General features: G+C 42.6%; 1 protein-coding gene across 2 annotated transcripts; it reads right to left on the reverse strand.

Moving 5' to 3' along the window:
• Nucleotides 1-852: 852 nt before the first annotated feature.
• On the reverse strand, nucleotides 853-22,807 carry RAB11FIP1 (RAB11 family interacting protein 1). 2 transcript variants are annotated; one of them, XM_034761959.1, is made up of 6 exons: nucleotides 22,393-22,807; nucleotides 11,575-12,023; nucleotides 9,541-10,387; nucleotides 6,181-8,529; nucleotides 4,713-4,818; nucleotides 853-2,450 (listed from the first exon to the last, which is right to left on the reverse strand). In XM_034761959.1, the coding sequence occupies exons 1-6, from the start codon at nucleotides 22,749-22,751 to the stop codon at nucleotides 2,235-2,237; spliced, it is 4,326 nt and encodes a 1,441-aa protein (XP_034617850.1). In that variant the 5' UTR covers nucleotides 22,752-22,807; the 3' UTR covers nucleotides 853-2,234. The 2 variants fall into 2 exon arrangements, with proteins under 2 accessions (XP_034617850.1, XP_034617851.1); XM_034761960.1 differs by lacking the exon at nucleotides 6,181-8,529 and having other exon boundaries at nucleotides 22,393-22,803.
• Nucleotides 22,808-23,721: the final 914 nt, after the last annotated feature.

Raw genomic sequence — 23,721 nt, forward strand, 5'->3', positions numbered from 1 at the left:
GAGAAGTTTAGTGGTCTCCAGTGTTTTGTGAAAATATTAAATATAAGGCAATAGACTATTAAAAGGCTAATAGGAAATTCAACTAGTCTCACCTCTCATTAAAGTGCTCTAATGAAAAGAATACTGTGACAAACTGTCCCCTCCTAAACTATAGGTGAAATTATCGCTCAGAACTTTAGGGAAGACTTAATGGACCTTTCACCTGGATAAAGGGTAGAGTTTGTTTTATTTTTATTTTTTTGCTTCACAATACATGCTAGATGTTAAAACAGATTATCCAAAGTACTTTAATATTGTATCACAGATCCTCACTGTACCTTCAGGAAGTCAATTTGACAGCGGTGAGCACAGAACTGTTAAAATTGAGAGCCTGCCACACATCAGCCCCAACATTAAATGTAGATGTAGATTAATGTTGAATCCAATCACAACTTTCCATCTCAGTGCTGAATTTTATTGACAATTCCTATCAACACTATCCTAAAAGAATGATTTGAAGTGAGCCTGCTAAAATGATTGTTTGCGAGTGTCTTGCTGTTTGCTATCCGATATAAATGGGAAATGCCTGTCCCATGGCAAACTCCATAGTTACAGCAGACTAAGGCAAAAGATTCAGACAGAGGTATCTGATTTATCTTGCAAAATAGCAGCACGTCTTCTGATTACATTTAAAATAAAACCTGTTCTAACATTCTCAACCACAAATCTTATTACTGGAAACCAGCTCAATTTTTAAAAGCCACAATTTGAATGCTCCTTTACTAAGAAACCCAGGTCTCGGACATCTCTCTCTCTCTCTCTCTCTCTCTCTCTCTCTCTCTCTCTCTCACTCACTCTCTCTCACACACACACACACACACACACACACACACTTTAGATGATCCATATGGATCAACTTGGACAGTTGTTCCATACTGTAGGTCCTAGTTTCCCAAATACAGCATGTTTAAAAATTTATGATCTTTAGTGGCACAACAGAGAAATCTTCGACTTGCTGAGCATAGCAATATAAACAAACTAAGCATGTGTACCACGAAGGAAACAGGTGCATACATGTTTATATAGGATACAGAGTAAACTGTAAGGGAGTTGTGTGCCCCCTAGTTTGAACAAGAACCTTCAAATCAGGAATATGATGGCTATGAAACAAAACAGCTCCTAATTCAGATCACTATACAGGTCTGTCTCATCTTACGTGGGGTTCCGTTCTGTGGTTAGCGCATAAAGCGAAAACCGCGTATAGCCAAAATCCAATTTCACCCGCACTACAGGTATAGTATTAAAATTGTTATTTTTCTCTTTTTTGTTTTTGCCGACCACGTAAAGTTGAAATCGCGCATGTTAAATGCGCATAAGATGCGACAGACCTGTATCGTCTAAAATTTGTAACTGTTCTTTAATCATGTAGTCGAATGGCAGTTATATCTTTGTTTGATTTTTGCTATATTAAAGCAGCTATAAGAGCCTGCTCAGAGCACTGCTTTGAAATTTTTCAACACTAGGTTTATACAGGCTTTGAGCTTCCCTTCCCAAAATGAGATGTAGACACTTCATTAGTAGTCACATTTTCTGTAGATTTAAAGGCCTTCCAATTTTACAGTATGTTTAAAGGGCATTAAATTTTTTTACAATAAGGCAACTTATGGTTCCCAAACCTCTTTCTGGAGTGCTTTTCAACTTCTGTAATATAATTATTTGAACAAAGCAATCAAATCCTTGAATTAGTGTATGCGATGGCTTATTGCACTACAACTTAAGTCTTAGAATTAAGAACAACTGTTGTTCTTAGTCTGAGAAACCCGGTTCAGTTTTTAAAACACCAACCCTTAAGCTAAACTCCCAAAACTAATAAAATAAAGAAGCCAACAACTATCAGTGCCTCACTGAGAAAAGTGGCTTCAAAAACATTCACAGCCACATGAATCTCAGGCCTCTGATTACATTCTTTAACAATGCCTGCCAGGTGGTGGTAAAATATTTACAGTGTACCAGAAAGAAAGGTGGAAGACTTCTGACTATTGTATTTTTGGCTTATGTATTCAAGACCTGGTATAATTATTAACTAGTCTCCAGATAAGTGGAATCAACTTTTTGCAAGAGACACGGAAAAGTGATTTTTTTTTTTTTTGTAGGCAGCAGGTACCAGAACATCAGCAACTTCACATTATCTATCTGTGAAGTTTGAGTAATAAGATGGGAGTCCAGTCCTTTATTCAGGTTTACTGGCAGAGGTTTTACATCCTTCCAGCCTTATTTTTTGGAGATGGAGCCCGAAGAATGTTGGGAGTTTCTTCCATGACTCTGACAAGCAAGTTATCAATGTAGTTTTCTAGCTCCCGCACCTGGAGATCTCTCTTTGTAATGGTATCCTTCTGTCTCAGCACCAGCTGGATCAGCTCATCATGTGTTAATTGAGCATAAGCATAGGCAGGTTCCGAAGGATCATATTTCTTTTGGAGAGAGAAGACAGACAGGGTCAATGCAGAAATAAGTGTTTTACAGTAATATGAGAAGACTGCCTAATGATCTTTGTATTCAGGGAAGGTTGAAGAATTCCAGGGATATTGGTTACCAAAACAGGATTGCTCTTCAAAGAAATTACTGTACTTTACACCTTGTTAAAGTTTCACACAACTGGCATTTCAGGATTTATCAGTCATTACTACTTCAGTGAACAGGAAAAGCAAGTTCCCCAGGGCCAAAACCTGCCAGGCTTGCAACATCAGCAATGACAGGGAAAAGCTACAGGACCAAACCAGTATGGTAAAGTGACACAAATGCAACTGCTATCTCAAGAGAGACATCTGTTAGGGCACTTAGCAATGACAGCGAAGTTATAATCATTAGCAGATATTCATGCACTTCCAAAATGTGAACAGGTGGAGCTTTATAACAATAGATTATGTGGAAAGGAAAGTAACAGGAAAAATATTTAAGTACTGCACTTTTATGGCACAAGAATATTTGATACTGTAGGACTTAGGAAGTCCAGGGCATCTTTTCTAAGGGGAAGGAAGACTCAAAATGAGACAAAATTTGGTAGCGTTTTCCATAGCCTCAATATCGGTCAGCAATTTACAGTAGTATGTGAATGCCAGGTTTGCATGGGATTAAAGGGTAAAATTTGAGTCCGAAACAAAAGGACAGATGAGTTATGATCCTAGGACATCAATGGCCCAAAGACTTGCATAAAAAATTCCCCATGTAATATTAGCACTGAAAGATCTACAGAACCACAAGTTAAAATATACTGAATAAAGTGAGAGGCAAGCTCAGGTTAAACAGCAGTGAATGTACTCGACTTTGAGACAAACTTTAAAGACAGTTATTTAGCAATACATTGCTGGACAGTTATTCTTAAAATTAAAATGCTGTTTGCAGTTTTAAATAGAAATGATTTTTAGTAACCTCTGCCAAATAATTTGTTATACTTCCTTTTTAGTGCAGCAAAAATACAAGTAGTATTAGCATAAATATTACTTTAGTACAGAATACTCATTGTACAACAGACTTATTCATAGTTGTATCTCAGTGGCACTACAGGGAATAGTTTTGTATTTGCACAGCTAAGATGTGGTCTGGAAACACCAGATGTTTAAGAAAACAGGCTTCTGTAGACTTTGAAGAGCAGCACACCTGAGTTTAAGTGAAAAAATTCAACTTTTCAATCACATTTTTCTTTTGTGGCCATTTACTTAGGAGTTTCAGAGCCCGAGCAGTAATGTTTACATGACTATTTTCAGCACTGACGCATAAGCCCACATCAGCTGACCCAGGCTGTGAGATTCACTGCCATTTGGGGTAGTGTGCACAGGCACGTAGACATTCCTTAAGATGAGGAATCCTATATTACAAGCCAGTTTGTGCCTTGATTTCTGAATCAGAATTTTCTCAGAACATGGTTTGCTCATTTTTCAGACCTCTTATCTAATGGTGCCTCAGGGATCAGAACTTATGCAAACACTTAGACAATACCTTTCAGAGATTTGAGGAGAAGAGAAAGAAGGTGAAAGTTTTTAGCCATGCACATTTAGAAATATAACCTACTTTTGTGAGGCAACATTCTCCTGCTTTAACAAGTAGACATTTGGCCTTTCAGACTGTGGAGGAAGTTCTTAATCGTGGAAGCTGCCAATGCAGCAAGTTACAAGGTGATGGGTCCCACTAGTCCCTGCTGAAAAGATCAGCAGTGCAGCAGATAGTGACTACCTGCCCCCAACCACCTTGAGTAAGCATGGTGTAAGCAGACTCCAGGTTACAGTGGCCACACCCCACATATTGTAGGCAATCCTTGCTGTCTCCAAAGTAGTATATTTACTGGTCAACCTCTACCCGAGGCACTCCTACTAGTCATCTTCCTGGCTCACAACCAAACCTCCCCATCAACGTACCCATCTAGTGGAGAACCAAAGAGCACTTCTGGGTTTACTCCAGTAGTACAGCCACAGTTTCTTGGGACACCCCCATCAGGAGCCTTTTTTTGCTTTAAAGTCATTTGCATTGAATAAGAACAAAAAGTGAATTCAATTTCTTCCTCTCAATGCTGGGAAATAGAGAAAATAAGGAAATCCTTTAACAGACATTGTTTGAGCGTCAGAGTCAAAAAATGTAAGTTACCCTGAGTAAGCAAGTTCACACTGAGTGCCCTGGAAGCTACGAAGTTTACACTAACCATTATGAAGCTATAACCCAAGTTTCAATTTCTTTCATACCTTTCTATTGCTCTCAGTCCAGTTTTCATCCATTTTTGTGGTTGTGGTCAAATTTTTAGTATGCGACTTATTTGCTGTGGTGTTCATTGGCTTCACAGGATGAGGTCTGAAACAAAAGTCACAACTTGTCTAGGCAGTTCCTTAACATCTTGAGATCTTATCACAAGCAAAGCATCCAACAGGTTCCTCAATCCAGTAAGACTGAACACAAGGGGATTTAATGAATTTCCTTATACACCTCAAGATATGAGAAATTCACTTCCAGGACAGAGTTCTGCCTCCAATTACAGTTTTCCATTGGGTGGGCACACACTCACTCACTCACCCTGTTCTGCTGGCTTATTTTTATTGCATTCAAAAAACAAAAACAAAAAAAAACAGTATCATGGTAACTGGAAACATCACATAACAGAAGTGGTTACATGAGGTGCTTACACCATATTCGTGAGTGCTTAGTTTTTGTTTGGTTGTGGGTTTGTTTAAAGTACACACATATTACTATAAGAGTTAGATTCTACATAATTTCCTCACATTATCTTCATTATAAATCTACATACCAAATATCCTCTTGGGCAGCAGATTTATTCCATCTTCTCTAAACGGACTAATTCTTGCATAAGGCACCCTAGATGCCTAGGCATAATCTTGTATTCTCTAGACCCATTTGTAATGGCAATTTTAAAAAGTGGAAGTAAGTTACCCAACTGTGTTTCAAGCAATCAATTTCCGAACAATAATTCCCTGGAGCTCTACAGATAAAGCGGTTCTGAGGCTAGCAGAGTTTCACAGAAAAAGACAGCTCCAATTTGCACCTCAGACTATAATGGGGTGCCGGTTAATTGGAACGTGAACAGCTCTGGAAGTCCAAAAGCATGTTGGTCATCTGAGAATCAGGCCTATTAGTCACAGGAAGTAAGTTTGCCTGTAGTATGTTTTAATGCTTAGAAATCTTTACTCTACCAGTTAAGTGACCACCACAGTTCTCAGTATTGCCTTTGATTGTATTTCCTCATTTCTGAAAAGCTAGAGATCATAATGCAGTTTACCAAATCCAGCTGTTGACACCAGAATATTTGTGGTATTAAAATAGCATTATTCAAAAAGGATAAATCCATATTTGACTAATGAGCACCAAGTTTCCTAATGTAAACAACTTGCCATAAATAATAGAAGTATTGTGAATGTTAGAACTGCCCAAAGCACTGCCACTGCTCATTCTAAGTTTTGGGGGGCACAGTTTCTAAGTTTGGTGCAATCACTGATTTTTTTGCTAATAAAAGTTTGTGGCAGTGGTCTTACACTGGTATGGTATAGTATAGGTCTCTGACTGGATCCAAAAGTCAGACCAAGTTAAGATTGTATGAAGTCACATCAAAATGAAAAAACGATCACGATATTTCTGTAGCAAGAAAAAAGTATGTCTTGTACAACACTGAGAAATTTTATATGTATTTCCCCATAGTCTCACCTGTGCTTAACAGACACACTTCCACCACTCTGTTGTGTTTGATTGGGAAGTGTCTCAGAGGGTGAAACCCATGCCCGAAGCACCTTCTTCTTGCCAGCATTTTCGACTTTATGATTGAAGCTCTCTGCTGGTGGCTTTTTCACTGATTCTGCTCTACTACTGTCGCAAGAGCCAGTTTGGGGGGAACTAGAGGAAAGGGAGAGTTGGGAAGAACTGGACAGGGAGGTAAAAGAAACAGACTTTTCAGAGGACTCAAAAAAATCACTCTTCCTACTTTCCTTAATACTGCTAGATTCCTTCAGTTCCTGTTCCTCAACAACACATCCATGCTCACTGGGATAAGACAGGATATCTAAACCTGACTCACTAGTCTTGCTGCTTGCACTATGAATGTCTACTATTGAATTTAGTTTGGATGATTTGCTAGATTTAAAAGTATCTTCAGGACCACCTTCTCCCTTCTGAAGTAATATACTTGCTCTATCAGTAGAGCTCATACCTGAACTGAGTTTTTCTACCTCAGTGACTGACAATGAATCTATACATTGATTTTCTGTATTTGGAAAACTTTTATAAATTGCAGTCATTTCATTGTTCTTTTGAGAGCTGTCTAGAAGCTCATCATCTGATCCTACTTCTGGAATAACTGGAAGGCCAACATGTGTTAGACTCTGATCTCCAGTAACTGGAATGGCAGACTTAAGGTCTGTTCCAGAGTCAAATAATGAATCATCATGACCATAAGTTTTGTGTTTTAAGGGTCCATTATTGCTATCATCTCTGTCAAGATGATGTGTAGTTGACCGAGTGGCTGTTTTTAATAAGCTGTCACCTGCTGGGTTTTCATGTGGGTTCATGGGATTCTCTCTATGAAACACAAATCCAGACCCAGACATTGTGCTGTCAGATGGAGTAAGCAGCTCTTCATCTTTCAGTCTACCAGTCAGAGAAACAGGTGCACACTTATCTAGTTTTACAGCATTTCTTGGGGTAGGCTTTGGCTTTGCATTTCTTGGGGCAGGCTTTGGCTTTGCAATTCTTGGGGCAGGCTTTGGCTTTGCAAATAGAGGATTGAGCTCACTAACATCCTCTGACATGTTAGGGTCCTTAGGAAGCAACGTGTGAACTCTTGGAGTTGGTTTTGGCGGCTCTACTTGAACTGAAGAGTCACTTTTGATGGCATGAGTTACCTTGGACTGTAATGCGAGCCCAAATTCTTCCATGTTGAGTGAATGCTTACTTTTCTTTCCACTATATAGTTCTTGCTCCTCGTTTAATTTGCTTTCAGCAGAAGATGGCTGTATTACAGCATTCCCAGGTGAAAGGCTATAATTAGACTTGGAGAGAGAAGTCAGTTCTTTGCCATCTTTCATCCAGGTTTCAGCACTCGTACTGCTGGCTTCAATGTCATCCTGAACAGTGCTCTCACTGTTCTGAACAGAACTACTTTCATCACAGAGTTTAGATGAACGGTAGCACTCCATACCCAGCACAGAGGCAAACCCTTCTCTCTTTTCTGTTATGGTTGGATCAGTAGTGAACATTTCTTCACATGGATCAGGATGCCATCTCTCACGCTGCTCTCTGTCTAAAGCCTCAGCATGATTTCTGCTGGAATCAGTATATTCCAACTCATCAAGATGAAAGGTCACTGATTTCTTAACGCCACTGTTATTTTTTTTATCCGGTGATACCATCTGTACCTCTTTGGCATCACACTGTTTCTTTGGGGTCTGCCCAACCCTTTCGTACACAGGTAGAGGAGATGACTCAGACAGTGACCCCAGAGAATTTGATACAGTATTTGTATCATTAGTCAAACTTTCATTTTGAGACTCCTCTGAAGAAACAAAAGCAGGGTGCTCTGAATCAGCAAAGTTTATTGCAAAGGAACAATAGCTTTTGCTAGAAACAGCAGAAGGAAGGGAGAAAGAGGGAGGACTAGTAAAGCTTTTGAAGTCTTGCACTTTTGATTCCTGTCCCAGTTTAGATACAAAAGGATTATTGTCAATAGAAAGGTGAGTAGAAAGGAGAGGAGAAGAAACATGCCCCAGAGCTGCAGGAGGATGGGGGAAATACAAGAGAGGACTAGTGAAGCTTTCCGAGTCTTGTGCTTTGGATTCCTGTTCCCAGTCAGAAATGAAAGCGTTATCATTAGAACGTTGTCCAGAAATGAGAGATGGAGGAAGAGGGCTACTAGAGTCTCGTGCTTTAATTTTTTGTCCCAATTTAGAAGTGAAAGGGTTATTGTCATTACTAGAATGATGTGCAGAAAGGAAAGCAGAAAGGGAATCAGGTTCAGAAGTAGGAAGCGTGGCTTCGGTTTCATCCTCTGAAGACACTCCCAGTCTGTAAAAGGGACAAAAACTTGCGTGTCAGTTGCAGATGCAACATGTGAGAGACAGAGAAAGACAAGTTCTAAAGGTCGATTTCACAAAATTTGCAACATACTAATGATGCATAAGAAACTGCAAAGACTTAAGAGTTTAATGGACCAATAAAACAAGCTTGAAATAATTTATGTTTAAATATTTTATATGCAATACCAATACTTGTGATGCAAAAAACGTGTGTTGTAAAGTTTGCTACATGCAAATCAAAGATTACTAGGGCAATGTCTACTTTTAAAGCAACTGTACATCATTTATTTTGCATCCAAGACATAAGTACTAATAGCATAATAGCTTAAGATGTTTACATTTACACACAAGGTGTTTAAACATAAATGTAATTGAAGATCTAGTGTTAAAGACAGACAACTCAGGATACTTGTTAGTAAGGCCACGCTTCTTTCATATATGTAAGTCACAGAGCAGAATTTCTGAAAAAACTCTCACAGAGAACCCCAGAAATATACTTCTTGGAACACATCTGCTTTTGGCATCATTCACAGTTTCATGATTTGCCATTCTCCAGGCCACAGCAAGAAGTACAGTGGAGAGCAATAGGTTTTATTAAAGAGGATATTTCAGCCCTTCTACACACTTTCAAACGTAGACACTAAGGCGGGAGAATATTGTTAGTTTTTGTTATGGGTTAATAGAACAAGGAATAAATGACTTCATACTATCTGAAAAGATATAGGCACTAAAAACCATTATGTTAGTGCATCCTCACTTATATGAAGTTAAATTGGTTAAGAATGGAAGTAAAAGTTAATACTTATACCAAGAATCTTAATAAGTGTGTAACTGGTTAAACTTTCATCTAGTGGTGAAACACAAATGAGTCCCCCACAAGAGATGTTATAAAGGGCAACAGCTACAGAAATGTTACCTTGTGGCAGGAAGTGGGCCAGCCTAGCCATATGTCTGCAGTGCTTTATATCAGAATCTGAAACTGAAATAAAACAAGACTAACCTGGGTTTGACAGCTTTGGTTTGGATTGTCCTTGCAGAGGCTGCAGACTTGTCTGGTTTCTGTTCTTCTTCCATGAGCGATTCATCAAATGGGTTATGCGATTTCTTGTTTCTGGGAATATCTGCTGTGTTGCTGTTTTTTGGAGTACTTTCTTGGTTATAGTCCTTAGGGATTTCAACAGGTTTTACCTCTTTTTCATTCTTTTTTTCTTCAAGAAGTTTGGCTTCTCTCTCCTTCAAAGTCATGTCAGACATGTTTTCTACATCATTGTTTTTCACTACTTCCTTTCTTCCTGTGACTAGAGACAACAAAGCAGACTTCTTGTTCTCTTGTTTTTTGTCCTCTTTAGTTTCTTCTTTTTCAGTTTCTAAACTCAGCGAAGCACTATTTCCCAGTAAATCTCCACCGCTAAGTAGTTTGTATGATGGTAGGGTCATAGACTTAAAGGACTCCAATGAGTGGGACCCAGATAAACCTCTACTAGGAGACATTCTTCCTGTCTTTTCATGTTCCTTAGTGTATTTTGAAGACAGGTTTTCTTCTGATTCAGAGGGCTGGTTTTTCCTGAATGTTTGAGGGGAAGAGGAAGGAGTGTTGTCCTTTGACATGGTTTCCTTTTTTGTTTCACTTTCCTTCCGATAAACATGATTGCCATTGATACACACGTTGGATCGGGGTGTGGGATCATTTTTGGATTTAAGGCCACTGAATAAGGAGAGTCCTTCTTTCTTGGTGTTGCTGGAGGTTATTTCGTTTAGTTGCTTATTGTCTGCACTTGCTGTTCTCTTATGAGCCATGAGTACAGGAACATGAAGTGAGTTATCTTCAGCTTTGTTTCCAAAGGCCTCTGCAAAAAAAAAAAAAAGAGACATTAAAGCTATGAAAAACATTTTCCGGTGACAGTCAATATTACAGTCTAAAGTGTTGAAAGACTCAGTGATTACTCATGACAATGGAAAAATTATGTTTAGAGATACAGAAAATTTGTTATCTAAAACAGGAGTATCACCCTGTAGAGCAGTGGTGCCCAAACTTTTGCAGGTTGGGCCCACCCTACCCCTGTCTGTGCCATGCCCCCCCAGAGCTAGGGGACGCGGACAAGGGTAATGGAACCGAGGCTGGGACTGCAGCGGGGGGGTGGGGAGGGGCAGGGAAGAGGGCACAGGGCTGAGAGTGGGGCCAGGGCCAGATGTGGGGCCAGGAACATAGCCGCGGGCGGGACCGGAGCACAGTTGGGGACAGGGAGGGGCTAGTGCTGCTCTCTTCCTGCCGCCCCCTCAGGAGGGCTGGTCAGGGCCCTGTCGCACCCCCTCAAAACCAGGCCCCACAGTTTGGAAACTTCTGCTATACAGGGTTTGTGGGTTTTGGGGGGGTGATGTGCACAGGAGGCAAGGTGGCAGATCACAAGGAAGAAGTATCCTATTTCATCCAAAATGGCTCCAGCAATACAAAGAATAGTATCAAATTCTTCTTAAATGTTTTCAATGGATCTGGGAACATACAGCTATAATAGTCCTGTTTTGTAGTGTTGGCCAGAAAACAAGAACTCCATTTCACAAAAAATTAAGGGTTTGATATTTGGTTTCATTCTGCATTCGGAACAAACACCAAGACATTTTTTTTTTTTTGGTGTGCAAAGAGACATGCACCCATACCAGCAGACTAGCCAAAAGCCTGGTAGCTATAGCACTCACCTAGGATATCAGACACCCAGGTTCAAGACCCCACTCCTAATCAGGCAGAGCATTTCATCAGAAAATTCCCGATTAGCTTTACTGTTTTAAATAAAACGTATACAATAAAAGAAAATTGCATCTGATCACCCACCTACAAATGTACTGCCAACAGTGCATTAATGCTGATTTTAGCCAACATCTTCAAATATTTTGTCACTTTCTTTCTCATAAGAAAAATGGGTGGAACCTTTGCTAATATTCTGTCAATATATTAACCTACCGTATCAAAATCAACCTCTCTTTTGAGCAAAGATTTAAGATAGTAATAAAATTTAATATTGTGAGAGGAAATACTCACTTTCTGAATTTGGAGGAAAGGACTCATCATCATCATCTTCCCCCCACTTTGCCTGAAAGTCACCAGGTTTAAGCCTAACTTTCTCCGTCGCTGGCTGAAAACCAGGTAAAACTGACATGGACTGGGAGAGGGAGGTTTTCTGCAAACCAGGTTTAGAAAACAGGGTTTTGATCTTGGATTTTTTCTTTTCTTTCTCAGGGCTTTCCTCTTCGCTATCCGCTGGCGAGTGAGTTATGCTGGGAATGATGGCGGATGCCGTGTCAGGCAGTCCATTGGCCCGCTTTCCTTTGAGTTTGCCTTTCAGCTTGCCAAATGGAGACCGGGACTTGTCTTTCATGGATAAATCAAACATGCTGGCTGTCATGTTGCTCCTCATGAACTGAATATCCACCTCAATCTCTCCTCTCTCTTTTTCCTTCTTGCCAGGTTTGGAGTGAAGTGTATACCACCTGCAAAAGAAAGACAAAATGTCATGCAAGCTTCGAAAACAAACTCTGGTTAATGCAAGCCACAGAAAAATATGGCAGAGGGAAAAAGGAGAAAACAGACTCCCTAGCTGGGAAACTACTTCATGTTTAGACAAGGATCAGAGAGCTTACTGTGGGCATCCCTACTAAAATAACTTTTTTCATGTACCATGCTTTAACTGGCACCAGAGACTTGGTGGGATAAGGCCCATGACGGGAATACAGGTATAGCAGGACGGGTACAGCTTCTTCAGGAAGGACTGGCAGGGTAAAAAGGGAGGAGGTGCTACATTATACATCAAGAATACACACACTTGTTCCAAGATCCAGAAGATCCAGAAACAATAGTTCATGGATTAGGGACCCAATTTTATGGGGTTCCAGGGGCTTCTGTATAGATTATTTAGGTTAATCTTTCTATCTACCCAATGGGACTCAGGGCTCAGTCTAGAAGATACACCTCTACTCCGATAGAACATGGGCTCGTATATAGCGCGGTAACCCTTGGGCTCAGGCTGCTGTGGGGAGCCCTGGGCCCTTTAAATCACCGTCGGAGCCCTACTGCTGCCCCAGGGGCTGCAGCAGCAGGGCTCAGCCGCAGTGATGAGCTGCCAAAATCTTAACAACCAGTTCCCTCCTCAACCCACCCCCGCCACCGGAGACTCCTGCCCCATCTACCCCCCCCGCGTTCCTTGACACATCCCCCCGGACCCCTGCCCCATCCACCCCCTTTCCCTGTCCCCTGACTGCCCCCTGCCACCCCATCCAACCCCTCCTCTCATTCCTCATGGCCCCCCGGGACCCCTGCCCAATCCAACCACCCCTTCTCTCTGTCCCCTGACTGCCCCTGGAATCCCTGTCCCTGACTGCCTCCCACCGCCCCATCCAACCCCTGCTCCTTCCTGACTGCCCCCCCGGGACCCTTGCCCCCATTCAATCCCCTCGTTCCCTGCCCTCTGACCGCCCCGACCCCTATCCACCCCCTGACCACCACCCCGAACTCCCCTGCCCTCTATCCAAGTCCCCCGCCCTCTTACCACGCTGCCTGGAGGTGGCTGGTGGCACTACAACCGCGTCGCTTAGCTGGAGCCAGGCCAGGCTGCCGCCACCATGCACCTCGTGAAGCACTGGTGGTGAACGGCTGTGCCGCTCGGCTGGAGCACCAGGTCAGGCTGAGCTTGCGGTCCACCGCCCAGAGCATGCGCTGGCGGCGGGACGAGCTGAAGTTGTGGGGGAGAGGGAACAGCTGGGGACTAGCCTCCCCAGCTGGGAGCTCAGGGGCCGGGCAGGAAGGTCTCGTGGGCCACCATAGTGGGTGCACACCCCACCCTGCCCCTAAGAGCCAGAGGGACCTGCCGGGGGTCGAGGTGGGGAGTCCCAGTGGTGCTTACTTGGGGCGGCTCCCGGGAAGCATCCGTCAGGTCCCTCTGGCTCCTAGGGGCAGTGTAGCATAGCTAGGTAGGGAGCAGGGGGTTACCTGCCGCGGCGTGGGCAGCCCTCCTCACAGCCCCGGCCCAGCTCATCTCCGCTCCGTCTCCGCTTCCCTGGGCCTGAGCACGAAGCCACCACTTGCTTCTCAGCCCTCCCAGGCTTCCCGCACGAACAGCTGATTCGCGGGAAGCGGGGGGGAGGGGGAGGGAGGGAGAAGGGAGCAGAGAGTTCAGGGGAGGAGGCGGAGCGGAGGTGAGCTGGGGCCAGGGGCAGGGAGCTGCCGGAGCTCACAGAGTTGGTGTCTAGGGCGCCACTTTAAATTTAAAAGCCCTTTTAGAACTGGTTGGACAACCAGTTCTAAAAGGGCTTCTAAATTTAACAACCGGTTCCTGCGAACCGGTTGGAACCAGCTCCAGCTCACCACTGCTTGCCCAGCAATTTAAAGGGCCCGGGGCTCTGGCCCTGGGCCCTTTAAATCACCATCGGAGCCCTGCTGCTGCGGTAGGGATTTTTGGCTCCCGAGGACCGCGTTATATCAGGGTAGAGGTGTACCATCAGAGATGCTTAGTTTTGCAGTTCTTAAACTGTGGATTTGTGTCTCCAGAGATTAATATATTCATAGATTCTAGGACTGGAAGGGACCTCAAGGGGTCCAGTCCCCTGCCCGCATGGCAGGACCAAATACTGTCTAGACCATCCCTGATAGACATTTATCTAACCTACTCTTAAATATCTCCAGAGATTGAGATTCCACAACCTCCCTAGTCAATTTATTCCAGTGTTTACCACCCTGACAGTTAGGAACTTTTTCCTAATGTCCAACCTAGACCTCCCTTGCTGCAGTTTAAACCCATTGCTTCTGGTTCTATCCTTAGAGGCTAAGGGAACAAGTTTTCTCCCTCCTCCTTATGACACCCTTTTAAATACCTGAAAACTGCTATTATGTCCCCTCTCAGTCTTCTCTTTTCCAAACAAGATAACATGCTTGTTAACAGCAAAAATGTTTTTAAATAAATAAATAAAATACAGACGTGAGAAATAGTTAAATAAAACAATTTAAATGTCTGTCTGGTGATGTTCTCTTCCTAATACAGCATGGCAAGAAAATCCTCCAAATATTAATGATTAACCTGTTGAATTGGAGATATTTATGAAGTCATTGGGAGGTGAACTATCTGTTTCAATTACCTTTGGTAAATGAAATAACCAAACAATCATTCATTTTCTGATATAGCTGTAAAACTAATCTGAAAAGTTTTCAAAATAAATCACTGTTTAAAAATGCATAGTGTGTACCTTCCAAAAATGAAGCCTACATCTATCTCTGAGTTGTGAAGAATATATATTAAAGTTACAACAACCAACAAGAATGCGCTTTTATGTAGAAATCCATGATTAAATTGAGTCTTCCTGACTAGTGATTTCAATCAATTTGATTTAAATAAAATCCACCCTGGGCAGACCAGATAAAAGTTTCTGGGTAAAGACAAAAAGGGGGGAAAATAGGGATGACCTCGTGGGTAGGACTCTACTGCAGACCACCAGATCAGGAAGAGGAGGCGGAAGAGGCATTTCTAGAACAAACAAATATCCAAAACACAAGACCTGGTAGTAATGGGAGTCTTTAGTTACCCAGACATCTATTGGAAAAGTAATATAACAACACAAAATGTCCAATAAGTTATTGGAATATATTGGAGACAATTTGTTGTTTCAGAAAGTGAAGGAAGTAAACAGGGGGCAGCCCTTCTAGACTTGATTGTGACCAACAGGTTGTAATCTGCAGGTAGAAGGCAATTTGGGTGAAAGTGACCAAGAAATGATAGATTTCATGATTCTAAGGAAAGGAAATCATGAGCAGCAGAATAAGGACCATGGACTTCAAAAGAGAAGACTTTAACTCAGAACTGGTAGGTAAGGTCCCATGGAGAAAACAAAACAAAACAAAACTAAGGGCATGGCTACACTTACCTCCGGCACTATCGATCTGCTGAGCGCTCTCCCTACCACAGTGCTGCAGCAAGTAAGGGGGGGGGGGCTCAGAGGAACCGCTCTCCACCCCAGCTCACCTCCGCTCCGCCGCTGCCTCCTCCCACGAGCACGCTGCTCAGCTCCGCTTCTCCTTCCTCCCAGGCTTGCCGCACCAAACAGCTGATTGGCACGGCAAGCCGGGGAAACGGAGCTGCAGCGCACTCATGGGAGGTGGCGGCGGAATGGAGGTGAGCTGGGGCACAGGTGCCCCGGGGAAGGCCACAGCAAGTAAGGGGGGGGGCTCAGAGGAACCGCTCCCCGCTCCAGCTCATCTCCACCTCCTCCCCTGAGGCAGAACGGAGGTGAGCTGGGGCGGGAAGCGGTTCCTCTCCCTACTCACCTATAACACGGTGAGATTTTTTGGCTCCCGAGGACCGCTTTATATCAGGGTAGAGGCGTATGTTGACTTCAGCTACATTATTCACGTAGCTGAAGTTGCGTAACTTATATCAATCCCCCCTCCCACCCACCCTCCCCCAGCGTAGACCAGGCCTAAGGGATAAAGGAGTTCCAGAGGGCCATAGTTTCTTAAGGAGACAATATTAAAGCACTAATGAGAGTCATCAACTAAAAATTAATTAAATGAGGAAGGGTAAAGTAACATTTCACTTTGGTTTCCCAAACTTTATACTTTGTTTCTGCTTCCTGAAACTTCCAGGGGTTAAAAGTAGAAGCAGGTATGCCAGAAAAGGCATCAGTGCAACAGAACAAACTACACACCAACACCTGAAATAGTTCAGTCAAGGCATTCTCCAAACACCCCATACCTTTCTTTCCAATTCTCTGTTCATTTACTATTTCAATACTTTTCAAATGTAGAAGCTCCTGAACAGCAGAGGGAAAATGCCTATAATTTTCTCTTTGGAGTCAAGCACCTTATCATTGTTGGATGTTTCTATTTACTTTAGTCTGTTAATACAATACTGATTCAGAATCAAGGTACCAAAAGCAAGATTCTTTATAGACAGGACTTCTGCACTTATATTTTGAACGCTTCATCTGTTTCTGAAATTACGGTTTTAAACACTGCAGGCTATTTATGTTAGACTATTAAACTTGTTCAATTACCAGGCATGGTGTACTACTTTATGACATTTCAATCTTGTTGGCACAAAGAGTAGGTATTTACTGGCATCATGCACCATGAATAGTTTTTTGCCAATCACTAGGAGCTATAGATCTGCTGACCCCGCAGAACTGACATGAAAGGCTGTTTTGAAAGGAGCTGGGATTTTCCCTCACAGCTTAACTACTAAATTAAAGCAAACTAACAGAAGTATTCCATCACAAGTGGAATGAAAAGCATGAAACATGAAAATGCCTTGCTGCCTGTTTTTGCACTGCCACACATTGGAGGTGAAGAGAAATAATGGGTCTAGGCAGTTTGTTTCAAAACTATTTTGGACAGTTGACCCTAAAATGAGTTTCCACTTTCAGACAAACATAAAAAGCACTCTTGAAGAAACGCATTAAAGAGAAAGGGGTGAGAAAACTTGAGTTCAAGTTTTATTAAAGCAATTTTCTTCCAAGTGTCAGCCTACAATGACAAACAGCCAAATTACAAAATCCCTAAAATGAAACCTACACTGGAAATGCTGACCATTCTCATTGGAGTATCAAAGAATACAAGTTGAATAAGTTCCACTCATCAAGCCTTAGACAAAAGTATAAAAATGAATATATTTTGCATTTAAATGTAAAAAGCCACTGACCATTTTTGTGACTCAAAAGTGTGTTTAATTCAAGGAATGTTCTTATGTATTTTCTGGCTCCAAATGTACATCAGTGAGCTTATCCTGTTTATTTTGCATAGCCCGTTTAATAAAATGGTCCCAGTTGAATGTTTTCAAAAAAGCTTTAAATATTCAAGGAATGCAACTTCTATTAACTTAAGTACAGCCATCATTTCTAAGAAAAGTTGCTGTGCAAGTAATAGCTATTTACTTTCAGCAACACAATCTTTGCAATATTGTGCAACAAACTGTAGGCACCTTCCCCACAGACTGATTAGCGAACCATGTGCATGTCAGCAGTCAGGGTCACGATTGTATATATTCTACATACTGTAACTAAGGCTACATCTACAATAGCACTTTTGTTGGTCAGGGGTATTTAAAAAAAAACAAAAGCACCGTTGTGGACAGGGTTATGTCGGTGAGAAAACGCTCTCCTGCCGACATAGCTACCACCGCTCATTAGGGGTGATTTAATTATGCCAACCGGAGAGCTCTCTCTCTCCTGCCATCATACAGTGCCTGCACAGGAGGTCTTACAGCAGCACAGTCGTGCCGCTGTAAGGTTCATAGTGTAGACATAACCTAAGTGGGAGGTTAGAAGAAAAACTTAAAATGAAAATGGTGGGTTATTTTATTATATCCTCTTCAACAAAATTTAAAATAAATCCAGTAGCCAACAGCTCAATGACAAGGAAGTTTCAACGTAAGAAACAAGATATGAAAACAGTTATTGACAAAACTACGTTTTCCAAGAGGCATTACCAGGTTTTTCCTTAATTTTCTTCAGATCTTTGGATAAAAGTAAACCTGGAAGAATACTACACCACTATCTAATGGAATAAGTTTCCTGCATACTGAACCTTGATGGCTGAAGAGCTTTTAAAGTCCAAAATAAGAAATATTTAAAACTTGACACGTTTCCTATGATAGGCTATAAACATCTGCCATATGCCATCTTTTCCAATGCATTTTAAAAAACAGCTACATTTTTCATTAGATATTGGTGTTTGAGAAGTCCTTCACACACCAGAGTGCTACACAGCTTTGTCAAGAACCACTGAGTGTTTACTTATGGGCCAAGTTGGTGCTAATGCTCTTGTATGCCCGATATCAGCCCAGAACTAGTTTTAAAAAATTAGTCCCTGGAAGAAAAATAAGTCCACACCAAACCCAGCATTCATGGTTGTCAGTCCGTTAGGAGGAGCCTTTACATGGGCATAATCAATTTATAAGAAGCCAGTGCTGCCAAACCTATCACTTTTGTGAAAGTAAAGGCCAAACCGGCCCTCATGAGATTCACCTAGGTAGATCAGCTAGGTAGTTAAAACAGCTCATTAAATGATTGTCAGAATGTATGTTAGTCACACACTGTTATTCCATTAAAAATAGTCTCACAGTAGAAACCACAATCTTACTAATTTCAGAGCAGCCAAGAGCATTTACATTAAAACAGCAAATACGAGAAAGCAAGGTTGATCTAGCTCAGGAGTAGGCAACCTATGGCACACGTGCCGAAGGCGGCACAAGCTGATTTTCCTGGCCACCAGTCCAGGGAGCTCTGTATTTTAATTTAAATTAATTTTAAATGAAGCTTCTTAAACATTTTTAAAACCTTATTTACTTTACATACAACAATAGTTTAGTTGTATATTATAGACTTATAGGAAGAAACGGTCTAAAAACGTTAAAATGTATTACTGGCACGCAAAACCTTAAATCAGAGTGAATAAATGAAGACTCTGGCACACCACTTCTGAAAGGTTGCTGACCCCTGATCTAGCTGTATACAAAGCTAGGAGGAAAAATCTTTAACTTCATACCATTTCCACTGCACAGTTAACGGAAAGTAACACTTTACTGAAGGAGCTACTATTCCAGGAGATTATGCCCTTTAAGGGTATTTATTTATTAAGAACAAGAGTGTTTATTACTTGCATTGGACAGTACTTTCATTCTTCACCTAAACAAGAGGCCTTTACAAACATGTTAAATATTCTTGGGTGACTTCACTGTTCTCAGTGTGAACTGTTACAGTTTCTTTTTGAAGATTTATATACAAAAACCAAGTGTATATCAAAACTGAAGTAAATATTGAAAACTTCCCTCTAACCCATATCCTACTCAAAGCCATTATTGCCTCCACAATAGAAAAAGGTTAAAAAATGGACATTGACTAACCTGTAAAACCCAATCCTAGTCTCCTCCAGATATGACTAGCAAAAGACTGACCCCAACACTGAATCATTAAGACGGTTTCATTTTTTCAAAGGAAAAGGATTTTCTTTTTTGTAAGTAACACAAGCAGTCAGACTTTGTTAGAGGTAACTAACACAGCTTCTGTGAACATGCTATTTTGACTCAAGCATATGTACAACAGCAGCAGAGAACTTAAGCTTGTCTGTACTGAAATACCTTCACAGGAGCTTTAGAAAAGACTAGTTGAATCTTGATAGCAGAGTTTTAATTTAAAAAAAAAAAAGAAAAAGAAAAAAAAAAAAAGGCTTAAAGATTATCTACTTAGATGACCTTGTCAATGATTTCCTCCTCAAAGGAAGGTAGATACAATCCTTTAAAAAATCCATTTGAATTCCTATACATTGATGGTCGTTAGTCCAGGCATCATACTTCAAGACAATCAAAACAAGTAGTTTTCCGAGGGGGCTAGGCTATAACAAGTTAGCCCCTTATGAAAACTACATTTAATTAAACTGATCATGAATGACTTATTCAATGAATTTGTACTTTGGTTTTTAATGCTGATTGATAGTTACAGTTATTATAAGTTTAGTATTGTTAGGGTTTTCAAAGCCTCGGTATACATTTTTATGAATCCAAATAAAACAATATATATTTAAAATTACTATACTTTGCATGAGGAGAAAACTATCCCTTCATACTGAAATCAACAAGAACAGTTGTAGCTGGTATAGTTAAAAAATAAGCCAAAGCCTGCTAAAATAGATGCCCAGTGATTGTATTTTTGTCATAAAGTTGTACTTTCCCGCTCTAGAAGTTTCAATGCAAGTTCAAAATTTTCATCGGAAAGTTTTATTTTCACAGGTATGAAATATATATAGAAGAGAATGATGACCCTAATCTTGAAGTCAGCTTATTACTAATGACATTTCCATCCCGGTAGAAGGGTACAGTGCAGCAAGTGAAGATCTCAAACACATTTGACTAGAATTTTCTGATGTGGTGCAAATATTATTCATATGTAAATAAGTTTTCATTTTAGAACAACTATGGTAATAAACATGCCTTTTAGCTCTCCTTTAATATGCTTGACCCTACTAAAAAACACTTCCAATAAGTCAGTGTATAGTTCTTAATACAGCCTGCAAAATCAGAAGACAATCATCTCTTTGGAGCAATGATGCCTTAAGAGTAGTATAATATTAAAAACATCCAGAGTGTATAAAACCAAAGACACTAAAATCAGAACATAACTCCACCTGTCCAATAAATATAATTTAATAAGCACACAACTAAAATGCACTAACATTAAAAAATTTAAATCTTCACTCCTGTAGTGAACTCGTGTTCATCCTCCCATTTCCCCTCCTGCAGATATTTTTGTAAAAGGGTATGATCCAACCCAGAGGGTCCAAACTGTGTTGGGCACTCAAACAAAAAGGGACACAGAGACACTGTGTCCGCTTGCAAGGAAAAGAAACGAACTGCAAACACAAAAATGTATACATTGTTTTATAGTAAGATGTTTAATGGCATAATTTGACCTACAGAATCTTCTCTGCCGCTGATAATGCACAAGAAAGACCCCATCTGATTCTGCAAGACTAGGAGTCAGAAAAATATTCTCCTGTTTGAAAACTGAGATTATCTGATGAAAAGTACTTGAACCTGAATAGCAAATCCCAGAATGACATTTTAAAAATCATTTTCCTTCATCAAACAATCCTATATCTTTGTCATTTCCTGAACTGACCAACTGTGCTCCCAAATACAAGCTTTAAATTAAAAAAAGTTTTTCTAGCCCTCATGAAATAAACATTACACACAAAAGAACAAGCAGCAGAGCAATACTGTCCCAAAGTCTCCAGTAAAATAGCTAAGATATGTAAATTGGTCCTATTCATCACAATGCTATGTTAATTTAGAAGCCTCATGATGACATCCAATTTAACTCTCAACATTGTTTGTTTCAGAAACACCTGCTCAAGTGTTTATCCTGCAATCTGAAACTGCTTTCCACTCCCTCCTAGTTATCAACAGCCTCATTTGTCCTTCACCCACTTGCCAACCCACTTGCTTCCCCTCACCTTGACAACTTCTGTAATGCATGGCCAATACAAGTTTCTCATACTGAAAACTGAAAATGTGAGGACAATGCAGACTACATTACATTTATCAAAATAAATATCCTTGATGCTATACTGGGTATATTCTTTATCATTTTATTAAAACTTTAAATTAAGCTGGAACAGAATCTAAGGACCTAGCTGCAAAATTCAGATTAAGTTTGTCATGGAATAATAGAAGATTTGTCTACACAGAAACACACATTAAAACTTCAGCTGATTTATAGCTTCCCTACTTCTCAATTAACTCCTTGTTATCAAAGGGCACTCCCTGGATGCCAACCCAGATTGATTCCATCCCACACAAATCTCTCTCGCTTTATTGTGGTAAAGTGCTGACATATTGCACCAAGAAACTGATGCTAGGGGAGGGCAAATCGAACACCCAAGCCTCAGCTCATGAGGTAACAGTTCTGATCTACTCCGGGCTTTCCAAGAATAGGAAACAGAGAATTTCAGAGGCGCACCCCACTCCTTCCTCCAACTGAAGCTGTCGGCGAGCAAAGAGAAACTGCCTGAGTCCCAGAGAGATAAATGGGGAGAAAGGAAGGAGAACCACCCCGTCATTGCCCTAAGAGCAACCTGCCGCTCGGGGAAGGCCTGTGCTGGGAACCAGACACGGGGCTCAAACCCAGGGGCGATCCCACCGTGGGGGGCTATAGCGAGCCTGGGAGAGCTCGGCTCGGCTCGGCTCGCCTCGGAACCCCCCCCCCCCGCCCCGAGCTCGGGTCAGAACCGGAGCTTCCAGCCCATTCTGCTCCGAATAGGCAGCGTGAGGGACAAGCCCTTCGCCCCTCGGACCCCCGCCTCGCTACCGCCAGCGGCACTCACCGGGTGCTGCGGCGGCCGCCCTCCTCCTGCAGCTCGGCCAGGCGGATCTCGGCCCGCCCCAGGAACTTGTCGAGGCCGAGCAGGGCGCGGTGGAGCACGGTGAGCTGCAGGGCCGGCTCGCCGCCGTGGCCGGGCCGGCGGGGGGGCAGCTCGAAGGTGGCCTCCTCCCGCCAGACGGGCGAGCCCAGGCAGCGCTCCGACACCGAGGTGGCGAACTTCTCCTTGCCCAGCGCCATCAGCGCGTAGGCGTCGCTGCCGCCGCCGGCCCCCTTGGCCTTGGGCCGCAGCCCCCGGGCCCGCAGCACCGTTACCTGCACATGGGTGGGGGCCCAGCGCGGCGGAGAGTCCGACAGCGACATCTCGACCGACCGATTGCCGAGCTGGGACTGGCCCGGCCGGGGAGTGCGCGCGGCAAAGCTCGCGAGAGCCGGGGCTGCCTCGCGCCGCTGGAGGGGCAGGTGTGTGGGGGCGGGGCACAGGCTCCGTGTGGGGAAAATGGGCGTGTCCAGATGGAAGGGGCGGAGCCAGCCGAGATGGGGCGAGCGGCCTGGCTGCCTGAGTCCCAGTTCCAATCAGCGCCCGCCAGCCGCCTCCAGCAGTCACTGTCTGCGCCCCTGGGTGTGTGCAGCGCGATGGTGCCAGGGGTTGCCCTGCCGAGTGGGGCCTCTGGGTACCACTGCCACAGTCAGCAACGCTAACCATAGTAACCACTGTCCCCTTAGACCAGTGCCAAGTGTCCCCGTCAAACAGCGGCCCCACAACTGCCCCCTTCAAACAGCCGCCACCAACTGCCCCTTTCAAACAGCCGCCCCACAACTGTGCTGGCCGTGCAAACAGCCACCCTCCAACTGACCCCTTCAAACAGCCGCCACCAAGTGTCCACTTCAAACAGCCGCCGCGCAACTGCCCCCTTCAAACAGTCACCACCAACTGTCCCAGCCATGCAAACAGCCGCCCTCCAACTACTCCCTTCAAACAGCCACACTCCAACTGTCCCCTTCAAACAGCTGCCCCCCAACTGCTCCAGCCATGCGAACAGCCACCCTCCAACTGCCCTGGATATGCGAACAGCCACCCCCCAACTGTCCCCTTCAAACAGCCGCCCCACAACTGCCCTGGCCATATGAATAGCCACCCCCGAACTGTCCCCTTCAATCCATTCCTATGGGAACAGCATCATGTCATAGAACAAGTGGCCAGGATATACAGGGGAGAGAGGTGGTGACATTTATTTGGCAGTACTTCTGAATAATCATGTGTACAGTATTGTAACTTTGAACTTTGTGATTATATCAGTCACAAACAGGTTTTCACCCTCAACATATCCGA

Source organism: Trachemys scripta, chromosome 2, assembly GCF_013100865.1.
Source record: "Trachemys scripta elegans isolate TJP31775 chromosome 2, CAS_Tse_1.0, whole genome shotgun sequence".
In the NCBI taxonomy this organism is placed as follows: domain Eukaryota; kingdom Metazoa; phylum Chordata; order Testudines; family Emydidae; genus Trachemys; species Trachemys scripta.

Bases quoted from the DNA above. Each gene is read 5' to 3' on its own strand.
- RAB11FIP1 (XM_034761959.1), bottom strand. From the start codon at position 22,751: ATGTCGCTGTCGGACTCTCCGCCGCGCTGGGCCCCCACCCATGTGCAG. The intron at 12,024-22,392 runs GTGAGTGCCGCT...TTTCTTTTGCAG, and splicing joins GGCGGCCGCCGCAGCACCCG to GTGGTATACACTTCACTCCA. The intron at 4,819-6,180 runs GTGAGACTATGG...CTTTTGTTTCAG, and splicing joins AGTGTGTCTGTTAAGCACAG to ACCTCATCCTGTGAAGCCAA.